Genomic DNA, 23074 nt, shown 5'->3' on the forward strand with positions numbered 1-23074 from the left:
GGCCTATCTACCACCGGAGTTTGAGGCCCTGCTTTCTGCCCTGTTCTGTGGACACAAGGTCACTTAGGAACTTAAGGACTTGTACAGGGTTAGGGTCAGGTAATCCCCTAGGAGTCTGCCCTCTTGTTCTGCCCATTTACACAATCCAGTCAGCTGGGGGAAACCAGGACAGTTGGGTCTGGGGCAGGACAGTCCAGACTTCCTGTCTGTATTCTCCTGGGGGGTGGGGTCTTGGGTCTTCCTTGTTTGTGCCACTGTAAACTGTTGCCCCCAAGAGAAGCAGAAGAGCTGTTTTCTCCTTCGACTACTTGGGGTGGTGGCCATGACTGCCCCATTCCCTGGAGCTGGTAAAGCAGAAGGAAGAGGGACCCTGAAGGGGCACACGGACTCCTTGCTGGGGAAAGGGCACAGAGACTAAGAGCCCTCGGACACAACTTGTTGGATCTGCTGGTTCACACCATCCCTTCCTGATTTTCAGAACAAAGAGGATCTAGGTAAGGACTCAGCACAAGTGCAGTGAGGCTCAGGACCGTCACCCACTGACGGCCCGACCTTGGGCAACACAAGCTGAGAGACCCAGTGCGGTTCAGTCCTCAAACTCGCTGAGTTTGACAGCATGGAGAGACCTGGTTGGGAAGAACACCCCCTTTTCTCAGGCTGCCTGATAAGATCCCTGACACCCATCACCGTAACCACCAGCCCCCGCCACCAATCAAGGCCAGGAGTGTGTTGGCCTGATGCTGTTCCCCTTCACCTCTGTGTGTTGTGTCCCTGCCACAAACCACCCCCCCATTGGCCATATAATACAGAGTCAGAATCTGTCGAAACATGTTTAAAATAGGGTTGATTACATACAACAGTCAAAACCGGCAGAAGTGGGAGGAGGGGGAATGTGGCCCCGCCAGCCCCCCACCACTCCCTGTGGCTCTTAGCCTGGCGGGTGCTTTCCCTTCTGCTGCTTCCGCACTGTGGGATGGTCCCGGCCTTAACAGGCATGCCCTGCCTCACCTCTGCAGGTGGAGGGGGCCCAGAGCTGTTCCAGTTCCCCTCCCCTCCCCCACTGGGTCCTAGGGGACATTTGGAGAGGCCCAGCAGGGGGCACCCTGGCTCACCTTCCTCCAGTCTCCATGGCTCAGGACCAGGCTAAGGGCAGAGGTAGACGGGGAGACGTGGGGCCACATAGGCCCCTGGGTGGCAGTGAGGGAGCTTGGGACCCTGAGGGGGCATGCTGACTCCTTGCTGGAGAAAAGGCACCTAGATAGGGAAGCTGAGTTTGAGGGCCTCCCGGGGGGCCCTGGGGTGAGGTAGGGTAGGCTGAAAGAAACAGGAAGTAGGGTGGTGAGCAAACTCCAATCCTGGTTCCCAAACCCCCACCGGCTGAGGAAGAAGGAAGGCATCCCGGAGCAGAGCCCTGCCCCTGCAACCCTCTGCCTGAGCAAAACGGCCTCATCCCCTTTCCACCCTCACCCGGGACCCGGCTGGCCAGTCTCTCTCCCACCCTTCCCGCTGCCCGCTCCAGGCCCTCTGTTGGGGGAGGAGGGAGTGGACGGCCAGAGGGGCCTCAGGCTGTCTTGGTGCCGGGGTCCACCTCCTTGTGGGCCCAGAGCTCCTTGTGCTGCTTCCGGCCGAAGCCTTCGTCGTAGTTGCCTTTGCTCTTGAACAGCTGCTGAAAGTGGGGCTTGCAGTAGAATTCCCCGTGCAGCGCCGCGTAGCTGCCCAGGCTGCAGAAGCAGAACACTGTGGTCAGGCCGGGCCGGGTCAGGAGGGCTGGGGTGGGGTCGGGTCGGGGCGCACCTGAGCTTCGTGTGACAGTGCTTGCAGCAGAAGCAAGAGCTGTGGAAAATGAGCTTGTCGGCCACCAGTCGCTCCATGGGGTACACGGTCTTCTGGCAGGCGGTGCAGGTCTCCTTCACCTGGGCCCGAAGGCTGAAGGACTGTTCCGGGAGAGATTGCCATCAGGGGCCTGACCGGCGCCCACCCCTTCCTCCCGCATGGCCCAGCTTCGGGACCCTACCTTGGAGCGCTGAACCGTGCTGCTGGAACCGCCACCTTTGGCTTCCTGAGAGAGAGGGCGGGGGCGCAGGGTCAGTTGAGAAGGACCCTAGACCACCACCAGCCCAGATCTCAGGGACACTCACGGGGGAAGGGGTGGGAGACCGGCGAACAGGCCAGACACCTGGGGGGATGGAGTGCCCTCCCACCCCGGCTGATCACCTACATGGGAGGGGGTGGCCTGGGCGGCTCCGGCGGCCTGGAACATGGCTCGTTGGAGGCGATGGCGGCCCGGTGTGGAGACGCGGCACCCGCTGGGTTCTGCAAGGGGAAGTCGGTTGGGAGGGCCCTACCAGCCCGCAGGGTGGGGGTAGGGGTGTTTACAGGCAGGGGGCTGGGGGGCTGTGGTTGGGACTTTCCCTAAGTCATTTCCTGTTGCTCTGGGTCTTGCCACTTCCGCCCCTCACCCACCCCCCGCTTCGCCCACTCGGCCCCCCACGAGGCTCCCCAGGGGGCAGGGGTCCCTAAGTGGAACCATGTGTCCCGGGAGGAGCGGAGTTAGCGGGCAGCGGCTGGGGGAGGGGCTCCGCGCAGCCTCCCGAACGCTTCACGGACCCGGACGCCGCCTGGCGCGAGGGGAGGTCAGAGGAGGGCGGCCCCAGTGGGGCCGCGGCCAGAAGCGGCTGCCCCGGCCTGACCCCGGCCCGAAGCTGCCCAGTGCGAGGCCTCGGGTACGCTGCGTTCGGCGGACCCAGCCCCTGGACAGCGCCAGCGGGTTGGGCCACCCGCCCCGCCCCGCCGAGCCGCCGCCCGCTCCTCCGCTCCGAACCCGCGTGGACCGGACCCCAGACCCAGGAATCCCGGCGGGCCCAGCCGAGGAGACCTCGGCCCCGCTCGGGGGACGGACGCCCGCCTCGGGCCCCGGGCGAGAGCGACGGACTGAGACGCTCGGCGTCGGGACCCCGTGGGCGGCGGCCCTTGCGCCCACAGCCCCCACCTGGGCCGCCCGAATCGCGAGCCGGAGGCCGGCCCCTCCCCTGGCCCGCCCGCGGGTCTCACCGGGCCCCGGCCTGGGCCGCGGGGCGGGGGTCGGTCTCCGGGGGAAGCCTCGGGTGCGAGGAGCGCGCGGGGGCGAGCTGCCGCCGCTGCCAGTGGTCCCTGAGCGGCCGCCGCCGCCGCCGCCTTATCGCGGCACCGCCCCCGCCGGCCCCCGCCCCGCGCCCCGCGCCCGCCCATTGGCTCCGCCGCGCCCGGTGCCGCCTCCGGGGCCCCGGCGCCGCCGCCGATCCCCTTTCTGTGCTTTGTCTTCCCCTCGCTCGGCGTCCCCCGCCTTTGTCTGCCCCCCGCGCTGACCCCGCGCTCCGCACCGCCCCTCGGGCTTCGCGCTCGCCCGCCTCGCGAAACCCGCCGCCCCGTCGGCCCGCTCTGGACCGAGGCAGGGACAGGAGCCGGAGGGTCCGCGCCGGAGGCCTCGGGGCTGGGACGAGTACAGGTGGAGACGACTCGGGTGACAAATGGGGCTCCCGACGAGGCGGCGGCAAAGGGTAACTGGGCGCGCCTGGGCCTTTGGCTGCTTCCATTTCCCCGCTCCGTGGGCCCTGCCGGCATCCCCGCGCGGCTCCCACGCCCCCTCGGGCGCCGAATCCTCCTGCCCTCAGGGGCGTCCCGCACGACCGCCGAGATGACAGAGGCGGCCGGGCACGCGATCCCGCCCCGCGAGGCTCGGCCCTGCCGCAGGGAGGGCCCCGGGGGCCCCCGTGTTCGGGCCCCTCGGCCACCAGCCCTCAGCCCCATCTGGCGCCCGGCAGCCTGCGCCTGCGGTGCCCGTTGCAGCGGCCCTCGCGTGGCCGCTGTCCCAAAGCGCCTCTGTGGCCCGACTTTGTGGGCTTAGTCACCCTCACTCCCGGCTCCAGCGGGCACCGCTGCCTGAGAGAAGTCGAGGGCATCCCCTCCAGGGAAAGATTTCCATCCTACAAACAAGCAAACCTGGGTTCATCCAAACCTCATCTGACACAGGGAGCGAGGCCTGAAGATTTGAAGTGACTTGTTCAAGTAACAAAGCCGAGCGGCAGGGTTGCGTCAGAGGCTGGGCCTCCGGACCCCTGTCCGCGTGGCCAAGCCGGCGGGCACCGCAAGTCCCAGGTACACAGGAGGCCGGGCGCCTAACTCCTCAGCTCCGCGAGGAGCACGGGGGAGCCTGTCCCTGTGGCATCTCTGCAGGGACACCAGGGAATGCTGAGCTGCGCCTGCCATCCGGCTGGAAGCTGTTTCACAAAGCACAGCCCTAAACATAGCTCCTGCGCACATGGTGGCAGGAACAGAAGGAGCAGCTCCAGAGCGAGGCCCACACACTTGTCAGGAACAGAAGGGCTCAGCGCTGCCCGCCTGGCAGGGGAGTGAGGGAGGCATCGGGCGCCCCAGCCCCAGGCTGTTCCCATGGCTGGCTCAGGGCACCCTCCCTGTGGTTCGTTTTTCTCCTCAGCCCCTGTCCCTCTTTGGAGGAAGATTTACGTTTGGGTTGAGCTGCAGCTCTCAGACCTCCCCGGATGGGGTGTGTGAGAACTGAAACTGTTAAGGAGCCTTTTTTTCCAGCCGAGCTTCCACACCTGTCTGTCTTCAGATTCTCAAGGGGGTTGTGGTGATGTGAGAAAGGTGAAGCCGTCGGAGGTGTGGAGAGCAGCGCTGGGCTAGCCCCTGGGCACTGCCTGGCCCCTCAGCCCCCTTGCCCTGCCCAGGACCATCTGTGTGCTGAGCTGCAGCGGTTCCCACAGAATCAGCACTCTGGGCGCTGAGGATGAGCTGATGGCAAGGTGAAGCAAGCACACCAGAAGAAAGAAAACAAGCCGATAATGGTGTGAAGAAAAGGGAACTTGAGGTTTCAAGAAAAAAAAAAAACGAGCTGGGTAGCAGGGTTGGAAATAAATGTGAGCTGGCCTGCTCACTCCCTCCATTTCAGGGTTCCCCGCTCCCTCCAGGGTACTGCCTTCTCCTTAACCCCTGTAACTGGGGAAGAGGTCTTCTATTTTTGTTTTTCAAAGTAGTGTTATAGTTTCTCAGGAAAGGGAAAGCGAGGGCATACGATGGGGTGAAGCAGCTATAGGAAAGAGGGAGGGGCACTTCCTTGATCTGACATTTGAAGTGCCAGAGCTTGCTAGAGAGGCACCCACCCCGGGGGATGGGTAGGGGAAGGGGCCCGGCCGGGGTGCAGGTAGGCCAGGAGGAAGCACCATGGAGGAGACCCAGGTCATCTCCTGACCCCTGGCCCAGACTCCTGGCCACCAGCCAGGACGGAGGGGAGGGCTGGGTCTGGGTCTTAGGTTACCTGCTCTCTGAGTATTAGTTTCCAAGGTAAGGAGACACCACAAGTCCTGTTGCAAACCAACCCCCTTCACCTCCTTTCCTGCCAAAAGGGAGCCTCTTCTGCCTGGCTTCCACTGGCCCAGACGTGGTCCCGAGGAAGGGCCAGTACTCAGACCCTTCCTGCTCCAAAGTGTTTTGATGGCTACAGGCTAAAATGGTCCCAACATCAGATAGTTAGAGACAAATCTATCATGGGTTTTAAAGGAAATGTGTGTTGTGAGGCTGTCTCATGAAGGAGGTCACTGCTATGGCTCCATGGGCATGCGTGGAAACGCTCTCAGATGGCAGAACCCAGGGCGGGATGACTTGTGTCCGAGTCTGCGTGGCCAATGCACAACGATGTCACTCTCCAGTGGATTCTCTGGAACTTTTAATTTGTTCTGGCAATGAAACTAACATGGCTTAAGAACTTAAGCCCCTCAGTCTGGGCAGCACCAAGGTGGCCAGCAGGGGTCAGTTAGATGGACTCCTGGTGGGAAAGGAAGGAGCTACCCAGATGAACCAAGGGGAGGTTTCTGGTGTCAGGGGCCGAGTGAAAGGAGGATGGACCACCCAAGCCTTAACCTAGTGCTTAAAAAGAAAAAAATACCCTGTCCTTCAGTTATTAGGGAGAGGCCTGGGGAAACGGGGTAGGGGGGCCCCTCCATGGACCTATAGGATCTGAGAGTAGGGGAGAAGAGTGGAACTAGGCTGACAGGAGAGCCGGCATGGGAAGAAGTCACACAGCTCCCCAGGTGAGTCTAACTCTGGGCGTGGGATTCACAGCCCCCACAGCCAAGACAGGACAGTGTCTCTTCCTTCTGCAGAGGTCAGGTCGTCTGAGCTCACAGGACAGGGAATGTTAGATTTCTGGCCCCTCCCGATCCCTGGGTGTTGGGGTTCCCTCGTGTTTCATAAGCCTTGAAGCAGTAAAGTTTCTCTCCAAGAATTGCCTTTCCAGTCCCTAAGCAGCCAGCTCTCCTGGTGGAAATGTCCTTTCTGCCTCATCTGCCCCCAGGAGGGTGGGAATGTGACCAGTCCTCAGGAAGGGTCCTGGAGGCGCATGCAGCCCAGGATGGAGAACGTGCACCTTCTTCAGAGGCTCAGAACTCCCAGTCGTCCACCTCTAGCTCTTCCAGGTTTGTTACCAGGCCGAAGATCCCACTGTGATCCTGAGACTGTCTGCCTTCAAAAGTGGTGATAGGGGTGACAGGTCGGAGTAACTCAGGCAGAGCCTCTGAGGCACGTCGTTTGATCTGGGGAAGGGGAGAGAGTGTGGGTGGATCCTGTCGCTTTGAGCCTCAGGACATGGTGGGGCCAGGGGCCAGGGACCAGGGCTCAGGGACAGACAGGCTGCTGAAGGCAGCAGGGGAGAGGAGGGAGCAGCGCCTTTAATGGGCTCTGGAAACACGGTCACGTCTCTGACCCGTTGGGAAAATGAAAGTGTTAGTCATGCAGTCATGTCTGACTCTTCTGCCACCCCATGGACTGTAGCCTGCAAGGCTCCTCTGCCCATGGAATTCTCCAGGCAAGAATGCTGGAGTGGGTAGCTATTCCCTTCTCCAGGGGATCTTCCAACCCAAGGACTGAACCCGGGTCTCCCACTCTGCAGGCAGATTCTTTACTATTTGAGCCTCCACCAGGGAGGAGAAGAGAATATCTAAAGACCCGAAACTAAGGGGACTGAGGGTGGCTGGAGCCACAAGCAAGGAAAACCACCACCAGGGGGGCTCAGGGAAGGCTACTGTACCTGCTTGAAGAAAGAATGGTTCAGGAGGGTGCTGGCGCTTGGTCTGCAGAGGAAGGGGAGGAGAGACCAGCATTACCCCTGTGCCATTTCCAGAATCCTGCTGCTGCTGCCTTACCCTCAAGTGCCCCTCTCCTTCCCTCGGCTCCCCAAGAAACAACAGCCAGAGTGACCCAGGCTGGCTTCCTGGCAAACCCTGTGCCACCCGCTCCCACCGTGGGGGCTCCAGACTCCTCTGGGAAACCCAGACCTTTCTAGGACAGATGCGTCTTCTCTAACCACGCCCCCCCGCAACCCGGTCCCCTGCAAAGCCCACCCCAAGCCCAGCAGGTGTACCTCATGTCTGGGTTGCGCTGAAGGCACTGCTCCACAAAGTGGTGGAAGTGGGGTGAGAAGGTGCGGTGGTAGGGGTGGGAAGGCGAGTCGCCGTTGGAGGTCCTGGGGGTGCTGGGGGCCAGGCTCTCGCTCAGGCCCGAGTTGGCCGCAGAGCGCGAGGTGCTCATGGTCAGCTCCTCAGCGGGGATGGTGCTAGTGTCCAGCAGGCAGGGCACCGTGCCGTTCAGCTTCTCCAGCAGCATCTGGGGAGTACAGAGCCAGGGCCGGGCTGGAGGGGCCCCCGCAAGGACCACAAAGTTCCTTCATAAGTCCACTTTTCCCCAAATACATGAGGGATTTGGGGGCAGCAAAGACGAAAATGAGAAAAGGCCTGTCACTGTCTTACTTTGATTTTCTCAACCTGTACCTAGACAGACATCCACACCCTCCTGTCTAGTCCACCAGAGCTCATCCATCTTCTGCTGCTGCTACTAAGTCGCTTCAGTCATGTCCAACTCTGTGCGACCTCACAGACGGCAGCCTACCAGGCTCCCCCATCCCTGGGATTCTCCAGGCAAGAACACTGGAGTGGGTTGCCATTTCCTTCTCCAATGCGTGAAAGTGAAAAGTGAAAGTGAAGTCGCTCAGTCATGTCCAACTCCTAGCGACCCCATGGACTGCAGCCCACCAGGCTCCTCCATCCATGGGATTTTCCAGGCAAGAGTACTGAAGTGGGTTGCCATTGCCTTCTCCGATCCATCTGCTAGACTCACCTTTCTGAAACATGCATCTGATGCTATCACTCTTGTGCTCAGAAGCCTTTGACAGTTCTCCACATGCCCTAGGACAGGAACCCAACACCCTGGCCTGGCCCACAAAGTCTGTCGTGTCCTGCCTGGGCTTCCTTCTCCAGCCACGCCACCTGGCAGCCCCGCAGAAGCACTCATACTTCAGCCATACAACTACCTCCTGTCCTCAGATTCTTTCTTGACTCTAGGTCTGTCACAGGCTGTTGCCTCTGCCGAAAAGTTTCCTTCCACTGGAAGCTCCCATTCTTTACCCAGTTAATTCCTATTTGCCTTCAAGTCTCAAGTGTCCCCTCCTCTAGAGCTGCCCTCTGGCCACTCTCCAGCCGCCCCGTCCCCATGGGGCAGGCCGTCTGTGGGTTCAAGGAGAGGCTTATTCACAGAGCACACTGCCCCCCCCCCGCCCCCCTGCCACCTCCTCCCAGGTCTAGATCATGCTCCAGGAACTTGGGCCCCAAGTGATCCTTGCCCAAACGACCCAAGTCCACTTCCTGGACTTGGTAAGACCTGGATAAGACTCTTCCCTGGGTCCAGCTCCAAGCGAGACAATGCAGACTCCTGGCTGCATGTGTACCGAGAAGCCAAGGGCGGCAGGCAATTCAAAGGGGCATGAATAGGGTGGGAAGTGGAGGGAGGTTCAAGGAGGGGACATATGTACACCGACGGCTGATTCATGGTGATGTACGGCAGAAACCAATACACTAGTGTAAAGCAATTATCCTCCAACTAAAAATAAGTGAATTAAAAAAAGCGGGGGGAGCACGAACAGGAGGCTGGAGGCTGCAAAGGTATTGACTGGAACGTGGTAGCACTGAACCCGAGAAGTCTAATTCTAAATTAGAAATCGACCTTCTACAGCATCACCAACTCAATGGACATGAACTTAAGCAAACTCCGGGAAGCCTGGCATGTGGCAGTCCATGGGGTTGCAAAGAGCTGGATATGACTTAGTATCTGAAGAACAACAACAGCTTCTAGGTATACTGATCAAAGTAAAAAGACAAAACATATTTTATAAACTTAAAAAATTTCTCAGGGACATTCCCGGCGGTCCAGTTGGTTAAGACCACACTTCTACTGCAGGCGGCATGGGTTCCATCCCTGGCTGGGGAACTAAGATCCTATGTGCCATGTGGTGCAGCCAAAAATTGGGGGGGGGGGAAATGTCAGCTTAAAAATAAAAATAGACACCTGGTATGTGGGCTCCAGGCCTGTGATTATGAGCAGTGCTTACTTCTGTGACCCCCACCTCCCAGACTCCATTTCCACCGCAGTTATCACAGACACAAGTAAACGGTTACACAAGTTACACAACTATCCCCCCCGCACCCCCCCCCCACACACTGTTCAGAGCTGGGACTCTTGAAGGAAAGGCCTGGGTTGTTCATCCTAGCATCTTGGGCTGGTGTCCAGAGTATGGCAGGTCCTCAATAAGCATTTGTGGGAGGCAAACAGGAAAGGAGGACAGAAGGAGATCCCTGGCTGCAGGCTCACCTGGGTGGCAGGCATGTCTTTAAAGGGGACGTGGCCATTGGCCAGCTCACAGGCCGTGATTCCCACGCTGTAGATGTCAGACTTGGCATCGTAACCCTGGAGATTCTATATCAGGAGAGAAGAGCCACAGGTCACTCCACTGGAGCCTTGGTCGTTGTTCTTAGACAAAGAAGCAGGTGGAGCAGAAACTGCCCCCAAATCGGGACGAGCTGCGAGGCTTCCCTCACCTGTATACTGAGGAGTCGCTATTTCAGAAGGAACGATTGTCTGGCTGAGGCCGTGTGAGAGCAGGAGGAAGTGCTCTGCTTAGCGTAGGGATGCAGAGAGAGCACCAAATGCTCGAGCATTTGGTGGTCTCTCTTCCCAGAAGATGGGAGCATCTCTGAAGGGAGTCTCAGTGCAGCTCAGGACCCACCAGGGGTAATGACATCACCTGCCAGGGACACAGCACACCTGTGCTGCGAGGGGCCTCCCAGGTCTACCGGCCAACAGGGGAGCCCTCTCTCCAAGAACCCCCAACTCCGCTCAGAAACAGAGGGCACCCCCCATCCCTAGAACTTCCTGAAGGCCTCCTAGGGGGGCAGTATCACAAGTCAGTGGGGGCAGGGGCTCCTGAAATCCAGGGCACCAACCTGCTGGAGGACCTCCGGGCTGAGCCAGGGCAGAACCTTAATACTGTACTTGGGGAAGTCGTGGACCACACGCTGCCGCTGCCCGTGGCTGATCATGCTGAGGTTGCTGCGTAAACCCGACAGGTAGACCTTCCCATCAGCGGAGATCAGAACGTGGCTGGCTTTGACACTCCTGGGGGGCAGGGAGGGGGGCAGTGTCACCAGGCGGCAGAGGCGGCCCTCACAGCACAAACCTTTGTCTTCACACACTAGACCCAGTCAGCTCTCTCCCCTGGGGCGTGTATTATACACATACATACAGATTATTGCTTCCCTGGTGGCTCAGTGTTAAAGAATCCGCCTGCCAAGTAGGAGACCCAGGTTCAATCCCTGGGTCAGGAAGATCCCCCGGAGAAGGAAATGGCAACCCACTCCAGTATTCTTGTCTGGGAAATCCCATAGACAGAAGAGCTTGGCGGGTTACGGTCCATGGGATTGCAAAAGAATCGGACATGACTTAGCCACTAAACAACATATACACACATATAATATGTGAGTACTCATACACACATATATTATATATACATGAACATGTATTTTTGTGAAAAATTTCAAACATATGGAAAGAGAAAAAACATCATAACCCCATTTACACATTACCAGGTTTTAAAACTTATTCACGTTTTGTTCAAGTTCTCTTTTATGTTCACAGAGCACTGCTTCTTCTACTGTCTTCCTCTATTGCCTTTAATCTGTACTTTCTGTTTGTAGGTGTTCTCATAAAGTCTATTACTGTTCTGCACGCATTTTCTGTTTTGACCTAATGGTACTGTGTTAGGCAGCCCATGTTTCAGGGTTGTTTCTGAGCTCCATTGTGTTACCAATGGTATACGCCTCACTGTTGCTTCTAATTGCCACCTGCTCTCTGGAGTGGGGTCTGACATTTACTAATCCATTCTTCTAGGAAGGGGCACTCATGTTGACTCTAATCAGCACGAATGTGAACACAGCTGTCTGTACACACATCCCGAGGTGCCTGTGGGAGGGCTTCTTTGGAGTGTGCACCCAGAGGGCAGCACCGATGGCCCCGATTCTGAGTGACCCTGACTGGCTGTGTGGGGCCACCTTCTACCATCTGGATGGGAGACCCACCTCCTCACCGCACTGGTCCTCACCCAGCCTCTGAATCCCTGCCAGGACCTCCACGGGCATAAGGTGACATCATCTTGTTTTCATTTGATTTTCTGATTCTTGCTGAGTCATGTCTGACTCTTTGTGACCCCATGGGCTGTAGTCCGGCAGGCTCCTCTGTCCATAGGATTTCCCAGGCAAGAATACCAGAGTGGGGTGCCATTTGCTACTCCTGGGGATCTTCCCGACCCAGGGACCAAACCTGAGTCTCTTAGGTCTCCTGCATTGGCAGGTGGGTTGTTTACCACTGCGCCACCTAAGAAGCCTTGCTAGAGTGTCTGTTCATATGACCATTATTAGTCTTTTGGGTTTTCTCTTGTATAAACTTCATATCCTTTGCTCATTTTTCTATTGCTTTGCTATCCTTTTCTTACGGATTCACAAAATCGGTTTTGGACAAAATGAACAGCTTCCACACTCTAACTCCTTTCTTAACTTTGTCCCTGCTGCTGCTGCTACTGCTGCTGCTGCTAAGTCGCTTCAGTCGTGTCTGACTTTGTGCGACTCCATAGATGGCAGCCCACCAGGCTCCCCCGTCCCTGGGATTCTCCAGGCAAGAACACTGGAGTGGGTTGCCATTTCATTCTCCAATACATGAAGGTGAAAAGTGAAAGTGTAGTCGCTCCATCATGTCGGACTCTTCGCAACCCCATGGACTGCAGCCTACCAGGCTCCTCCGTCCATGGGATTTTCCAGGCAAGAGTACTGGAGTGGGGTGCCATTGCCTTCTCTGAACTTTGTCCCTGGTGCCCTGTATTTGTCCCTGGTACCCTGTATTGGAGAGAAAGCTTTAATCTTGATACAATCAAATCGAATCCATCTTTTTTTCTTTTTGCCTTATGTTTTGTGTGTGTAAAACATTTAGAAGTTATGGTACGACTCAGGTCACAAAAATATTTCCTTGCATTTCCTTCTATGTAAGCCTAGGGCTTGTATTTAGGCCTTCAATCCATCTGAACTACTCCTCTGCACGTGGAATTAGAGAGAGGTCCTGGTTGTATCATCTTCCCTACCCCGAACTGCTTCTCCCCGACACCATCTACTGAGCAATCTGTCTTTTCCTGAGCCTCCCAGCTGAGGGCTGACTCCGGGGAGCACAACCCAGCAGGGGTGCAGAGGCCCACGTTGGATAGTCAGTCCCTCACACAGTACTCAGGAAAAAGCTGCTCGGTAGAGAGAAAGTCAGCAGCTTCACAGGGACAGGGCAAAGGCTCTGTGCCCCCAGCAGAGGCAAGGACAGGACTTGCGCCTGGATTTAACCTCTGGCTTCACTGACTTCAACCTTTAACCGTTTCTTTGAGGGCTCAGGATCCCAGACAGCGCTCGTGTAAAGGGTGAGAGGCCTGAGAAACCAAGCACCTGTGCACGTAGCCCATGTGGTGGATGTAGTCCAGGGCCTTGAGCGCCCCCTGCAGGATGTAAGCGATGGCCAGCTCGCTCATGCCGTCCATGAAGTGCGTGCAGATAAGGTCCTTGGCCGAGCCTGAGCAAGAGGGCAGAGGGGACAGGGAAGGGCGGCGGCACTGAGTGAGCTGTCGGCAGAGCACTCAGAATCCCTCTCCGCCAGGACCCCCTGCCCACTCACCATATGCCATGAATGATGTGACGACCCACAGCTCATTGTCCGCAATGAAGGTGGCTCCGTAGGGCAGGATGTTGGGGTGGCTGAAGAGTTTAGAGACGTGGAGTTCCCCCTGCAAGCATTGGTGAGCCGCAGTCAGACCAGGGGGCAGCGACTGCCCTGGTGGTCCTGTGGCTACGACTCTGCAACGCCAGGGGCCTGGGTTCGACCCTTGGTCAGGGAACTCAATCTCACATGTTGCAATTTACAGTTCACAAGCTTCAACTAAAAGAAGCTGCATGTTGCAACTAAGACCTGGTGCAGCCAAATAAATATTAAAAAAAAAAGAAGAAGAAGAACCAGGGGGCGACAAGGAGGACGCGCAACATGATAGTGAACACTACGGGGGCCTAGAATCCCGGGAGCAGATGGGACTGGGATGAGAGGGGCCAGGCTCTGCTGTCTCTGCAGGGAAGTCAGCCCTGCTCCACCAGCTTCTGCCTAACTCTGGCTCTGCCAGCCAATCCTAAAGGGCCTGAGAACCATTCCCCACCACCAGGGCAACTGCAGACACAGCAGAGGGTGGCAGTGCACTGCCTCGGAGACATGAAAACAAACTGCAGACTGAAGACTTGGGAAGTTAAAAGCTTAGCTCAACTTCAAGGGCCAAGGCACAGAACTCCTCTTTAAGACAAGAAAACAACAGCAAAAAAAAAATTTTCCTATTACAAAGGAAAGTGTTGTTAGAAATGGGAACGTGGAAAGCGCGCATTAAGAACAACTACTAAACATTAGAAGAGATTTCTCCAGCGACCTCAGGTTGAGAGCTCCCTTCCTCAGAAGCAGCTATAGAAAGCATAAGACTGATGGAATTCTAAAGTAAATCTGGACAAAAGATGTGAAAAAAACCTGGACAAAAGAACTGCAGAAACTCCAGGGTCCTGGCCTCGGGAAATGAGCCAAGGCCAAACAGCCAGCCCCTTCTAACCTGTCCACAGCTCTACAGAATGAAGAAGAGAATCACAGAGCCCAATGTGCTCTCGAACAAACTCAGGTATGTTTTTTTTCCAAATAACTGAGCTGGGATTGACTTTCTGTCCCACCCTGAGACCCACAGAACTACTCTGAACATATGAACTGGTATTAGAGCACTTTCAGATGAGCTGAATTCAGAAAAACGCTGTAACTGAAGAAGGGGAAGGGGCCCAACCAACTGTACTTAAAATACACTGACTCAGGCCCTCGTCCCTACACCAGAAAAGAGACTGTCTGAGTGTGGAGCTTGTCACTTACTAGTGTGTGTGTGACCAGGGGCGAGTTACTTAGCCTTACTGAACAATAGATACATGAATAAATGAGCCACAAGGAGTCTCCAGAGAAGAGGGAAATATACATCCGGCTGAGCAGTGCTACAGAATCCTTAATACCAAATGTCCAAGATTCTTCACTGAAAGCTTCCTTAACTTCTTGGCTTGGTCTACCTTTGTTTCCTGCCAGCTATTTCAGAAGACAGATGTAACCATGCCTTGTAATTACTGCTGGGACTAAGAGCCCACCCTCCAAGTGTCACAGTCATTTCTGATTACCTGCAAGAACGTCACCATCTCGTTGGAGCAAGCCTCAAGGTTAACCCTTCGTACCGTCACATACTCCCCCGTTGGTCTGTACCTTGCTAGATTCACTGTCATCAGGTCCTCGAATCCTTTGCCTAAAAGAAAAGAAGAAGGCCGTAAACAGGGACAAGAGCAACACCGGTTTTCATCTTCTTTAAAGAGACTGGATTTTAGAATGAATATATGTATATGAGTAACTGAAACGCTTTGCTGTACACCTGACGTTAACACAACATTGGAAATCAACTATTCCCCAATTAAAAAAAAAAAAAGACTTGATTTTAAAAGAAAATTCAAGTTAAAACTTTCACTTCTGTTATGTCTTGATTTTTTCTTCTTCCATCAGTTGCTTCTCAGACAACTATTCTAACTGATGATGGCCCAGGACACCAGGAGTGTGCAGACAAAAAACTGAAAAACAGCTCCTCTCCTGAAAACGTGGTTGATCTCTTTCTCCATACCTCCAAGAAGAAAACCACAGAAGACCCTCCCAAAAAAGCCAGTTTTGTCCCACACATCCTGCTAACTGGCTGACAGCTTCTGGCACACATTCATCTGAGGATGCTAAAAAGACAACTGCGGACCCCTGGAGCATGACAGTCCTGGACATTACCTATAACGGTGAGCAGCTCATAACACCCTCCCTCTGGCAGGAAGCTACTCATGATTTCTGGCTTAGAGAAGGATGCTATCGACTCTGAGCTCGCCTCATTGGTCTAAAGGAAAAGAAAAACAGGTTAGTGAGAGAAATTTGGAGGCAGGGGTGGGAGTAGGGAAGACGGTAATTCAGACCCACGAGGAGACTGGCATCTAAACAAACATACAAATTTGGACTCTGGAGCAGTTCCAGCACTGTTTGATGAGAAAGGTAAAGTAAAATCTCATCGGTTCAGTGCATTCATCGGCACTAATATTAAGAGTATGTGTCAGGGCTAACTACAAACGTGGATGGGGATGAGGGTCAGGTGTAGTTGACAGTTGATTTGCTTGTCCTTCCCAACAACTGGCTCATCTCAGAGCTAAAAGCTGTGGTTTTAGCTGGCTCATAGCTAAAAGCTCTGAAATTCTTACCTGGAAAAGGATGTCCAGAGAAAGGCATATTTAGAAAAGAGAAGGGAGATGGGTGGGTAGGGGGTTCTCTTGGATTTCCAGCTGCATTAGGGTCCTATTTTTAAGATCCTGATGAAAAAAATTCCCAAAGATCAAACACAGAATCTCACTATTGGCCATAAGAGGCTCCCTCTTTAGCAAACCAACAGGCCAGCCAAGGGATTTCCCTGGCAGTCCAGTGGCTAAGACACCGAGCTCCCAATGCAGGGGACCCAGGTTCAATCCCTAGTCAGGGAACTAGATCCCACAGGCCACAACTAAGAGGTTTGCATGCCACAACTAAGACCCCGTACAGCAAAATAAATTAATTTAATTAAAAAAAAAAAAGAGGCCAGACCTCTAGTCATTCCCTGACATTTCCAAGGGAAGCTAGAAAACAGCTAACACGTGGGGCTACAGGCAAGGAACAGAGCCATCAGGTCTCAGCCATCATCCCAGGGAGCAGAAGGGACCCGCTTCCCGGTCCCTGTGCACTTCAGCTGCAGATGAAGCTGGGTCTCAGCCACTCCGGATGCGGGCATCACAGGTGAGGTCCTGATGGGAAATGCCCAAAAAAATAAATGGCAGGCCAATAGCTTGTCCTTCAGTTCAATAGGCTCAGTGTCCTTCTTCCAGATCTAAATTTATCTGTATGATTTAGGGACTACCTGTACTTTTCTCTTGGATCCTCTTTCCTTCAGATGTGTGTCTAACTGAAACGGAGACTCTTAGACCAGCTCGCGTTTCAGAGGCAGCATTCATAAACCTGCCCTCTGGTTAGGAGAAGGTCTTCGAAGACTCAGAGGCTCCTGGCTCAGCATGAGCCAGCAGTGTGTGTGAGCTGAGAAATGTTCTGCTGGTATCACCTTGTGGGGGGTCCCTGACGTTTGAAACACATCTGCTTTCAAAGCAACTGATGCTGCCGGTGGTGCAAGAAACCAAATGGGGTGTTGTCTCCAGCAGCGCTTACACTAAGAGGAACCCAGTTAAGCAAAGTTGAGCCTTGTTGGCAAAGTGTAGTTTTCATTTAATCGACTTTATATGTCTAAGATTCACCTATATTGTTGTATTTAGCCATACTGTATAATATTCATCTTATGAATAACTTCAGTCTATCCTTCCAAGGCCGACGGGCTTTTGGGGTTACTTTTCATTCTGCTATTATGAACTGTGCTACTAAAAACACACTCGAATGGGTCCCTTGACACCCACATGCAGGAGTTACGCTAAAGCTTATACTGAGGAGCAGAACTGGAGGTCAGAGAGTATACGAACATTTGACTTTAGGAGAAAAATGCCAAATTGATTTCTAAAAAGGTTATAAGTTTACACTCCCGCCAGCAATACTCTTGCTCTTGTCAACCTAGCTTTTCCTCAACACTTGGTGTGTTTGGACTTAATTTTTGTCAGTCTCCTTGTGGGTTTGATTTACATTTCTGATTGCTAACGAAGTTGGTCATCTTTTCACGTATTTATTGGCCATGTGGATTTTCTCCAGAGTGAAAACGCCTCTGTCTCTTGTCCATTCTTCTACCATTTTTTGATTTCCCCAAAGTAGGCCCCATGGAACACTGATCCTGGCAGTCAATGCATAAAAAACAGTCCACATGTCCAGTTAAGTCACAACATGCAGCACGCTCCTTCTCATGGACAATCACAAGGGGTGCACGCATGTTAACGGCTTCGAGAAGTTCTGTAGTTTGACAAAGACTAACACTGTTTAACCTATTTCTCAAAGATGCCTTGTGTGTCTCACATCTGTTAAATCTGGGGGAAGATAATTCGGGAAAGGCTATCTGAAGCAAAGCGTACGGGATAATGTGAAGCCTCACGGCTTAGGGGCCAGGGAGAGGACGTACTTGAACTCAGCCTGTCACTTGTGCTGTGGCCCTGGGCAAGTCCCTCTGACCCCTGGGACCTGTCATCTCATCAGAGGAATAATTCCCACTGCACGGAGTTGCTGTGACGATGAGGTGAGATGAAATGTACAGAGCTCAGCGCTGCTTGGTGGATCCCAGGTGTTCAGTAAACATGAATTCTATTCTCCTCCCTCTCCTGCTGTCTACTTTTTGGTCGTTCTCCTGTTCCACAAAGAAGGTGGAACAGAGAAAATGGAGAAAACAGAGACTCCTAAATAGAGCTCGATCCACGGTTAACATTGGTTTGCTTTTGGTTTTTGCAAGCAGCTGTGTTTTCAGATGCTCTGAAAACAGATTCCAGGATCACTTAACAGCCACTGAGCTTCTTCAAAGTCTCATCTTCAGACTAGATACCGGTTACTACCTGCCCGGTGCCTCACGCATCTGAGAGAGATTCAGACCATCAAGGAACAAAACGGAGTCGTGATCTGAGCAAGAAGCCTAAGTGGAGAGCTCCGAGGAGGCGACCCCCAGCTGTGGAGAATCCCAGCAGCAGGATGCGCTCATCGAGGAGAGCGCCATCATAACCTGGAACCTGGAACCCGCTACACATACTCCCGCTCTGCTTCGCTGTTTTCTCAAGTACGAATCTACCCTCAGGAACATCAGGGTCGCCAGTCAACAGAAAAACCAGGAGGTGCTTTCAGACCCAGCCCCTACTCTGGCCTCCGATGACCCACTTGATTCGGTGGCTGCCTACTTCCCTGACTTTGTCCCACAACTCATCGACCGGACTCACTGCACCTGACCCCACGAGCAAGTGGTCGCAGCAGATGCGCGCCAGCTGTCCCTCTGTCTGATCACTCCTGACCCGCGCCTTCCCTGCTCTCACCATCTTCTCATTGATGCTTCCTCCTTACCTCCGAGGTTGCAACCTAATGTCATTGATTCTACTCAAAGGAAAGCAGGTGCCCAGTCACTTTATTATATGTCATCATGCTTCATTTTTCCCACCGGGATCACTGTGATTTTCTTTGTAGTGATCACCGCAGTTTATTTTGTCTACTGTCTGTCTCCTCTGCTAGGATATAAGCTCTGTGGGGACAGGGCCTGTCTGTCTCTTCACTGATATATTCCCCGATGCACACAACCATGCTGGCATCTACTTAAAAAAGAATCATTTATGGGACTTCCCTCGTTCGGCGCGGTCAAAAAAAGGAAAAAAAAAAAAAAGAAAATTTAAGCCAACATTTGAACTCAGGAGGTTTTCTGCCCATGACCTTGTTATTCCCATGGGTTAAAGAGAAGCAAATGTACCAGCCCGTTCCATTGGAGACAGTTCAACATACAGGCCTGGACTGCGAACGCCAGCCCTCCTACAACACACCCCCTAGCTCCTCTGTTACCAGGGGAACTTGACAGATCAGAATCTGACACCTGCATGTGAGAAAGCACTGTGTATTTTAGCAGCTAACAATATGGCCCCGATGAGAACAAATCTAGAACGACTGTGTTTTAAGGTCTCTCCTGTCATCTCTGGGCAAAACGCCTTATGTTTCTCTAATTTGAAAAAGAGGACTATGAAAGACAGTTGAGTCCTGAGATAAACTTTTTTTACACACATTTTAAATAATTCCCTTTGGAAAAACTACAGATGCGATACTTTTTCTTAAAACTACCTATCTTCCCTTTTCTTGCCAAGAGTGCATATAAGACATACTATCTACGCACTAAAGCCATACTTCTGTTGAGCCTAGGTAAGGAATGATTAGCTTGTAACTGGACAAATGTAGTATTTCAACTGTCTTTGTTGACTGCAGAAAAGTACTTTAAAGTGTTTTAGAAAATGAAATTCTTTAGGTAACTGGGACTATGAATGAGTTCACTGGGCAGTCTGGAATTTTATGAAATGAACTAGTGCTGATTGCTGTGGCCCTTCTACCATTCTGTCCCCAACCCCCTAGAAATGACCCTAAAATGGAGGTTTTCTGCACTGTGGATGTTCTACGGTCTGAACTCAGAGAGAAACTGATCTTTATTTAGGAAAACAAACAAAGGCAATAATATTTTGAAAAGAAGAGGTTTGGTCTGATTTTCCCACAAGAAAGGCAGGTTAGTCCATTATACTGTTTCAGATTTAGACAAGGTCAAAATTCAGATGAAAAGGATGAGATATGAAGTCCATTCTCTTTAAACATAGCATGGAATAGTTTTATTAGTGTAATGTGTAATCTCAAATTGGCTAGAGAAACAAACTAAGTCTATCAAAGTCTTTTCTTAGTTCCCCCTGCCGTGAAAAGTATTTTGTTCATTCTGAAGCATTTGAAAAATACATAAGCTACTGATATCGAGAAATGACCATTAAATAACTGTTTAAAGAATATAAAACAAAATGCAATAAAGCACACAAAGACGTTATCTATGAAATGCCCAACAAGTAAGTACATTCAACCTCCCACAGGTTTCACACAGGATGACTTTTTTTTTGCAGCTAGAGAAATATAAAAACTGTATACAAATGGCACTGTACTCTGGAAAAACACCTAACTGTTCGTATGGGGCACGTTTTTGGTCTCCTGACTGGAAAATATTCAGATCTGATAGACAGGCACTGCCAAGCAAGCTTCACTCAAAGATAAACTCCTAAAAAAATAAATAAATAAACTCCTAGTCAGCAGCATTATCTTTCACCCACCTTGGAGCTGCCTGCAAAAGGCACAAAGGTTGTCATTGGAAAAGAGAAAGAGGTCTATGGAGAAAAGGGCTCTGATTCAAGGGGAAAACATGTACACGCATGGTGGATTCATGTCAATGTATGGCAAAACAAATACAATATTGTAAAGTTAAAAAATAGAAAATAAACTAATTAAAAAAAAAAAAGGGCTCTGATTCTTTCTGTATAAGACACTGACTCACTGCATCAGAACCAGCTTGGTTTGCTGCTGTTATTCCCATTGGTAAAATAAACTAGAAGAGTCAGAAGCAGGGCAGGATTCTTAAAACTTCTGCCAATAAAATAATACATTTTCTGTTTCGTACATTAAAATCTGGGGTTTTGTTTTTAAAGTAGATTTGAAGTCCTGCCTTATAATCTAGACAGAGATCTATAGTCTCTCTGTGGGCTGAAATCTATTATTAATTGACTAAGGACAGAAAATATAGTACCACTAGTCATGGCAAGATAACCACGTTAGGTTGTTGAAACTTTCTCTCTTTTTTTTTTTGGAGAGGGTGGCCAGGTGATTGGGAGGGCTAGGAGGGGGAGGAGAGAGAAAAAGTGCTTGAGATGTTTTTTCAGTTTTCAAAGTACACATCAGAATCTCTCCGGGGTGAAACCTGAGTCCCCACAAGAAGAATGATATTGCAAATAAAACTCAAGGACAGATGAGCAGAAATGTAAAATGATAAGCCAACCAAAAAACCAAACAGAGCTCCACAAGTCAACTCCATGCAACAGCTATGGTGCAAGAGCCTAGGAAATCACTTACTTTTCTCCGAGTGTCACCCGGAGGCTGCTCTGGAGTAGAGAAATTGGTTGTTGGCATTTTGTGTTTTTGGCAGAAGACACACCCACATTCAGAACAGCAATTACTGCACTTAGGACTACATTTATTATTAGAAACCACTTAAGTCATTATAGCAAAAATTGCCTGCATTGCTACACATAAACACCTACTACACACACACACAGATCCACAGTAAAAATGCTGCAGATACATGGGGTTTTAAACATGAATCCTCAAAACTTGGCAAGACTCTTATTCTACGAGTATTCTTTACTGAGTACGACTCAACTGCTAATAGTTTCAGTTATACAATTAATTTCCATCAGCACGCAATATTACTTTCAATAGGCTGGTTTCAGAGTCTTACACTTTTATGAAAATTCATTATAAAATTATAGACATGGTTGGCGATTTCCCAGGGAGTACAGGAAAGAAAAAATAGACTTGCTAAAAAAAACAAAACAAAACAAGTTTTAATACAGCAACCTGTGTTTGTGGGACAATTACTGAATTTGATTCTTCAGTCAGATACATTCTGTTCTGAATGAAAATAAAGCAAGGGCTTTTGGGCCATCTGCTACCCCTGGTGAACATGAATAAAGCAAAGGACAGCTTAAATAACTTTCTACTCCAAAAGAGGACAACTTCTGTATCTGTGCTTTTTATTTTCTCCATTCTGAAAAACAATCGAAGTAAAGATTCTAACTGTAAAGGACTGGAATGATTACACATCTCCAAAATATCTTCAATTATATTGCTAGATATTGGCTGCAGAGTAAATTAGCCTCAATTTATCAAAATAAGATTTTTGTGTGTGTGCCATGGATCAGTTTCCTGGCATACAAATGGCAGGAATGGTTGCTTAAGACAGGCTTCTTACAGTCACAGATAAGAAGCCAGGTGAACAGGTAAAAGGAAATGAAACCTAGTCTTCACAGAGCAGAAGGCAAATTCCAGGCTGTATCAACTTGATAACATATACTTCATTAGGTTGTAAACAATATGCAGAACAATCTTTTCATCCTCCTCAGATCAGAGACTAGGCAATTATCAAAAGACACCCAGAAATCCTACACTCAAGACACCAAAATCAAAATCCATTCATCTAATTCACATAACCGGAATATTTAAAACTAATGTAAACTGGACTTCCAACTCAATTTTCATCAATGCCAGTGTTTACTTTTAAACCATCGTGTTCCCACTAGTGATGGGAAGAAAATGAGAAGGGGAGCAGATATAGTATTTCTGTTCCACAAGCCTTGCCTTTATTGTGTAGATTATTTTTATTCTTTATAATAAAAACAAAAAAACTCATCGTTTTTCTAAACTCTCATTTGTCTCTTATATAACCCGTAGACAAAGTTCATGAATAATTCAACTGCAGAAGTTTTCTGAGTGGCATTAGGGAAAATAAATTAATAGATACCACCTGGTAACTAATGTGTTTGAGTTTTCAATTACTCAAGCCTTTCAGGGCATTTTGGATCAGTTAACCAACACACTCAATCTGATAAGCCATTTCTTTAGCTATAGGAGCTAAAGTGAGTTATCTGTGGTGTTCAGACACAAAGAAGGAGGCTTTATTACTATTATTTTTATAGAAAAGGAATTTTCCTTGCCTTCAGTTAAGATCACAGTTCCCAAAACAGCTCAATTTGAAAATAGCCAAAGGGGAAGGGTTGAGTCTATTAAACCTCCAAACTGCAAACCTACTTTACTTTGAATCAACATTTAGAATTTACAATAGGAAGTTAGTGCCTTTGTCCTGACAGATTTTTTTCTTTAGTCTCTTTAAGTCTCATGAAAAGGTGAGTCAACCTGATTCATCAGTAAGACCATAACTTTTATATCACTGCTACCTCTGTCCTGACTATAATTTTATTTTTTAAATCTTCAAGGCTAGAGGCTTTTAAACACCTACTTTTTTCCCTTTAGGTATTTCAACTCG

General features: G+C 51.3%; 2 protein-coding genes across 52 annotated transcripts in view; both read right to left on the reverse strand.

Moving 5' to 3' along the window:
• Positions 1 to 817: 817 nt before the first annotated feature.
• On the reverse strand, positions 818 to 3145 carry LIMD2 (LIM domain containing 2). Of its 2 annotated transcripts, none has more exons than XM_081576727.1 (5): positions 3052 to 3145; positions 2219 to 2313; positions 2015 to 2059; positions 1795 to 1934; positions 818 to 1721 (listed from the first exon to the last, which is right to left on the reverse strand). In XM_081576727.1, exons 2-5 carry the CDS (start codon positions 2258 to 2260, stop codon positions 1562 to 1564), a joined length of 387 nt encoding a protein of 128 aa, XP_081432853.1. In that variant the 5' UTR covers positions 2261 to 2313; positions 3052 to 3145; the 3' UTR covers positions 818 to 1561. The 2 variants fall into 2 exon arrangements, with proteins under 2 accessions (XP_081432853.1, XP_081432854.1); XM_081576728.1 differs by having other exon boundaries at positions 2990 to 3145.
• A 2560-nt stretch (positions 3146 to 5705) lies between these two features.
• Positions 5706 to 23074, reverse strand: part of STRADA (STE20 related adaptor alpha) — a 28592-nt gene continuing 11223 nt past the window's right edge. For 40 of the 50 annotated variants that reach the window (XM_081576701.1, XM_081576693.1, XM_081576717.1 and 37 more), the window contains 9 exons: positions 15283 to 15385; positions 14643 to 14764; positions 13081 to 13189; positions 12855 to 12978; positions 10326 to 10497; positions 9694 to 9798; positions 7415 to 7656; positions 7082 to 7124; positions 5706 to 6587 (listed from right to left, as the gene is read on the reverse strand). In XM_081576701.1, coding sequence (XP_081432827.1) covers positions 6435 to 6587; positions 7082 to 7124; positions 7415 to 7656; positions 9694 to 9798; positions 10326 to 10497; positions 12855 to 12978; positions 13081 to 13189; positions 14643 to 14764; positions 15283 to 15385 — 1173 coding nt within the window. In that variant the 3' untranslated portion in view covers positions 5706 to 6434. Of the gene's footprint in view, positions 6588 to 7081; positions 7125 to 7414; positions 7657 to 9693; positions 9799 to 10325; positions 10498 to 12854; positions 12979 to 13080; positions 13190 to 14642; positions 14765 to 15282; positions 15386 to 21105; positions 21135 to 23074 lie in introns of all 50 variants that reach the window. The other 10 variants (XM_081576675.1, XM_081576677.1, XM_081576670.1 and 7 more) reach the window with 1 other exon arrangement.

The sequence above is a fragment of the Giraffa tippelskirchi genome, chromosome 3 (genome assembly GCF_054371585.1).
Source record: "Giraffa tippelskirchi isolate mGirTip1 chromosome 3, T2T-mGirTip1v1.2.pri, whole genome shotgun sequence".
Lineage (NCBI taxonomy): Eukaryota > Metazoa > Chordata > Mammalia > Artiodactyla > Giraffidae > Giraffa > Giraffa tippelskirchi.

Excerpts from the sequence above, each read along its gene's own strand:
- LIMD2 (XM_081576727.1), bottom strand. The coding sequence starts at position 2,260 with ATGTTCCAGGCCGCCGGAGCCGCCCAGGCCACCCCCTCCCAT. Across the intron at positions 2,060-2,218 it reads CCCAGGCCACCCCCTCCCAT|GAAGCCAAAGGTGGCGGTTC; the intron begins GTAGGTGATCAG and ends CCTCTCTCTCAG. Across the intron at positions 1,935-2,014 it reads GCACGGTTCAGCGCTCCAAG|TCCTTCAGCCTTCGGGCCCA; the intron begins GTAGGGTCCCGA and ends CTCCCGGAACAG.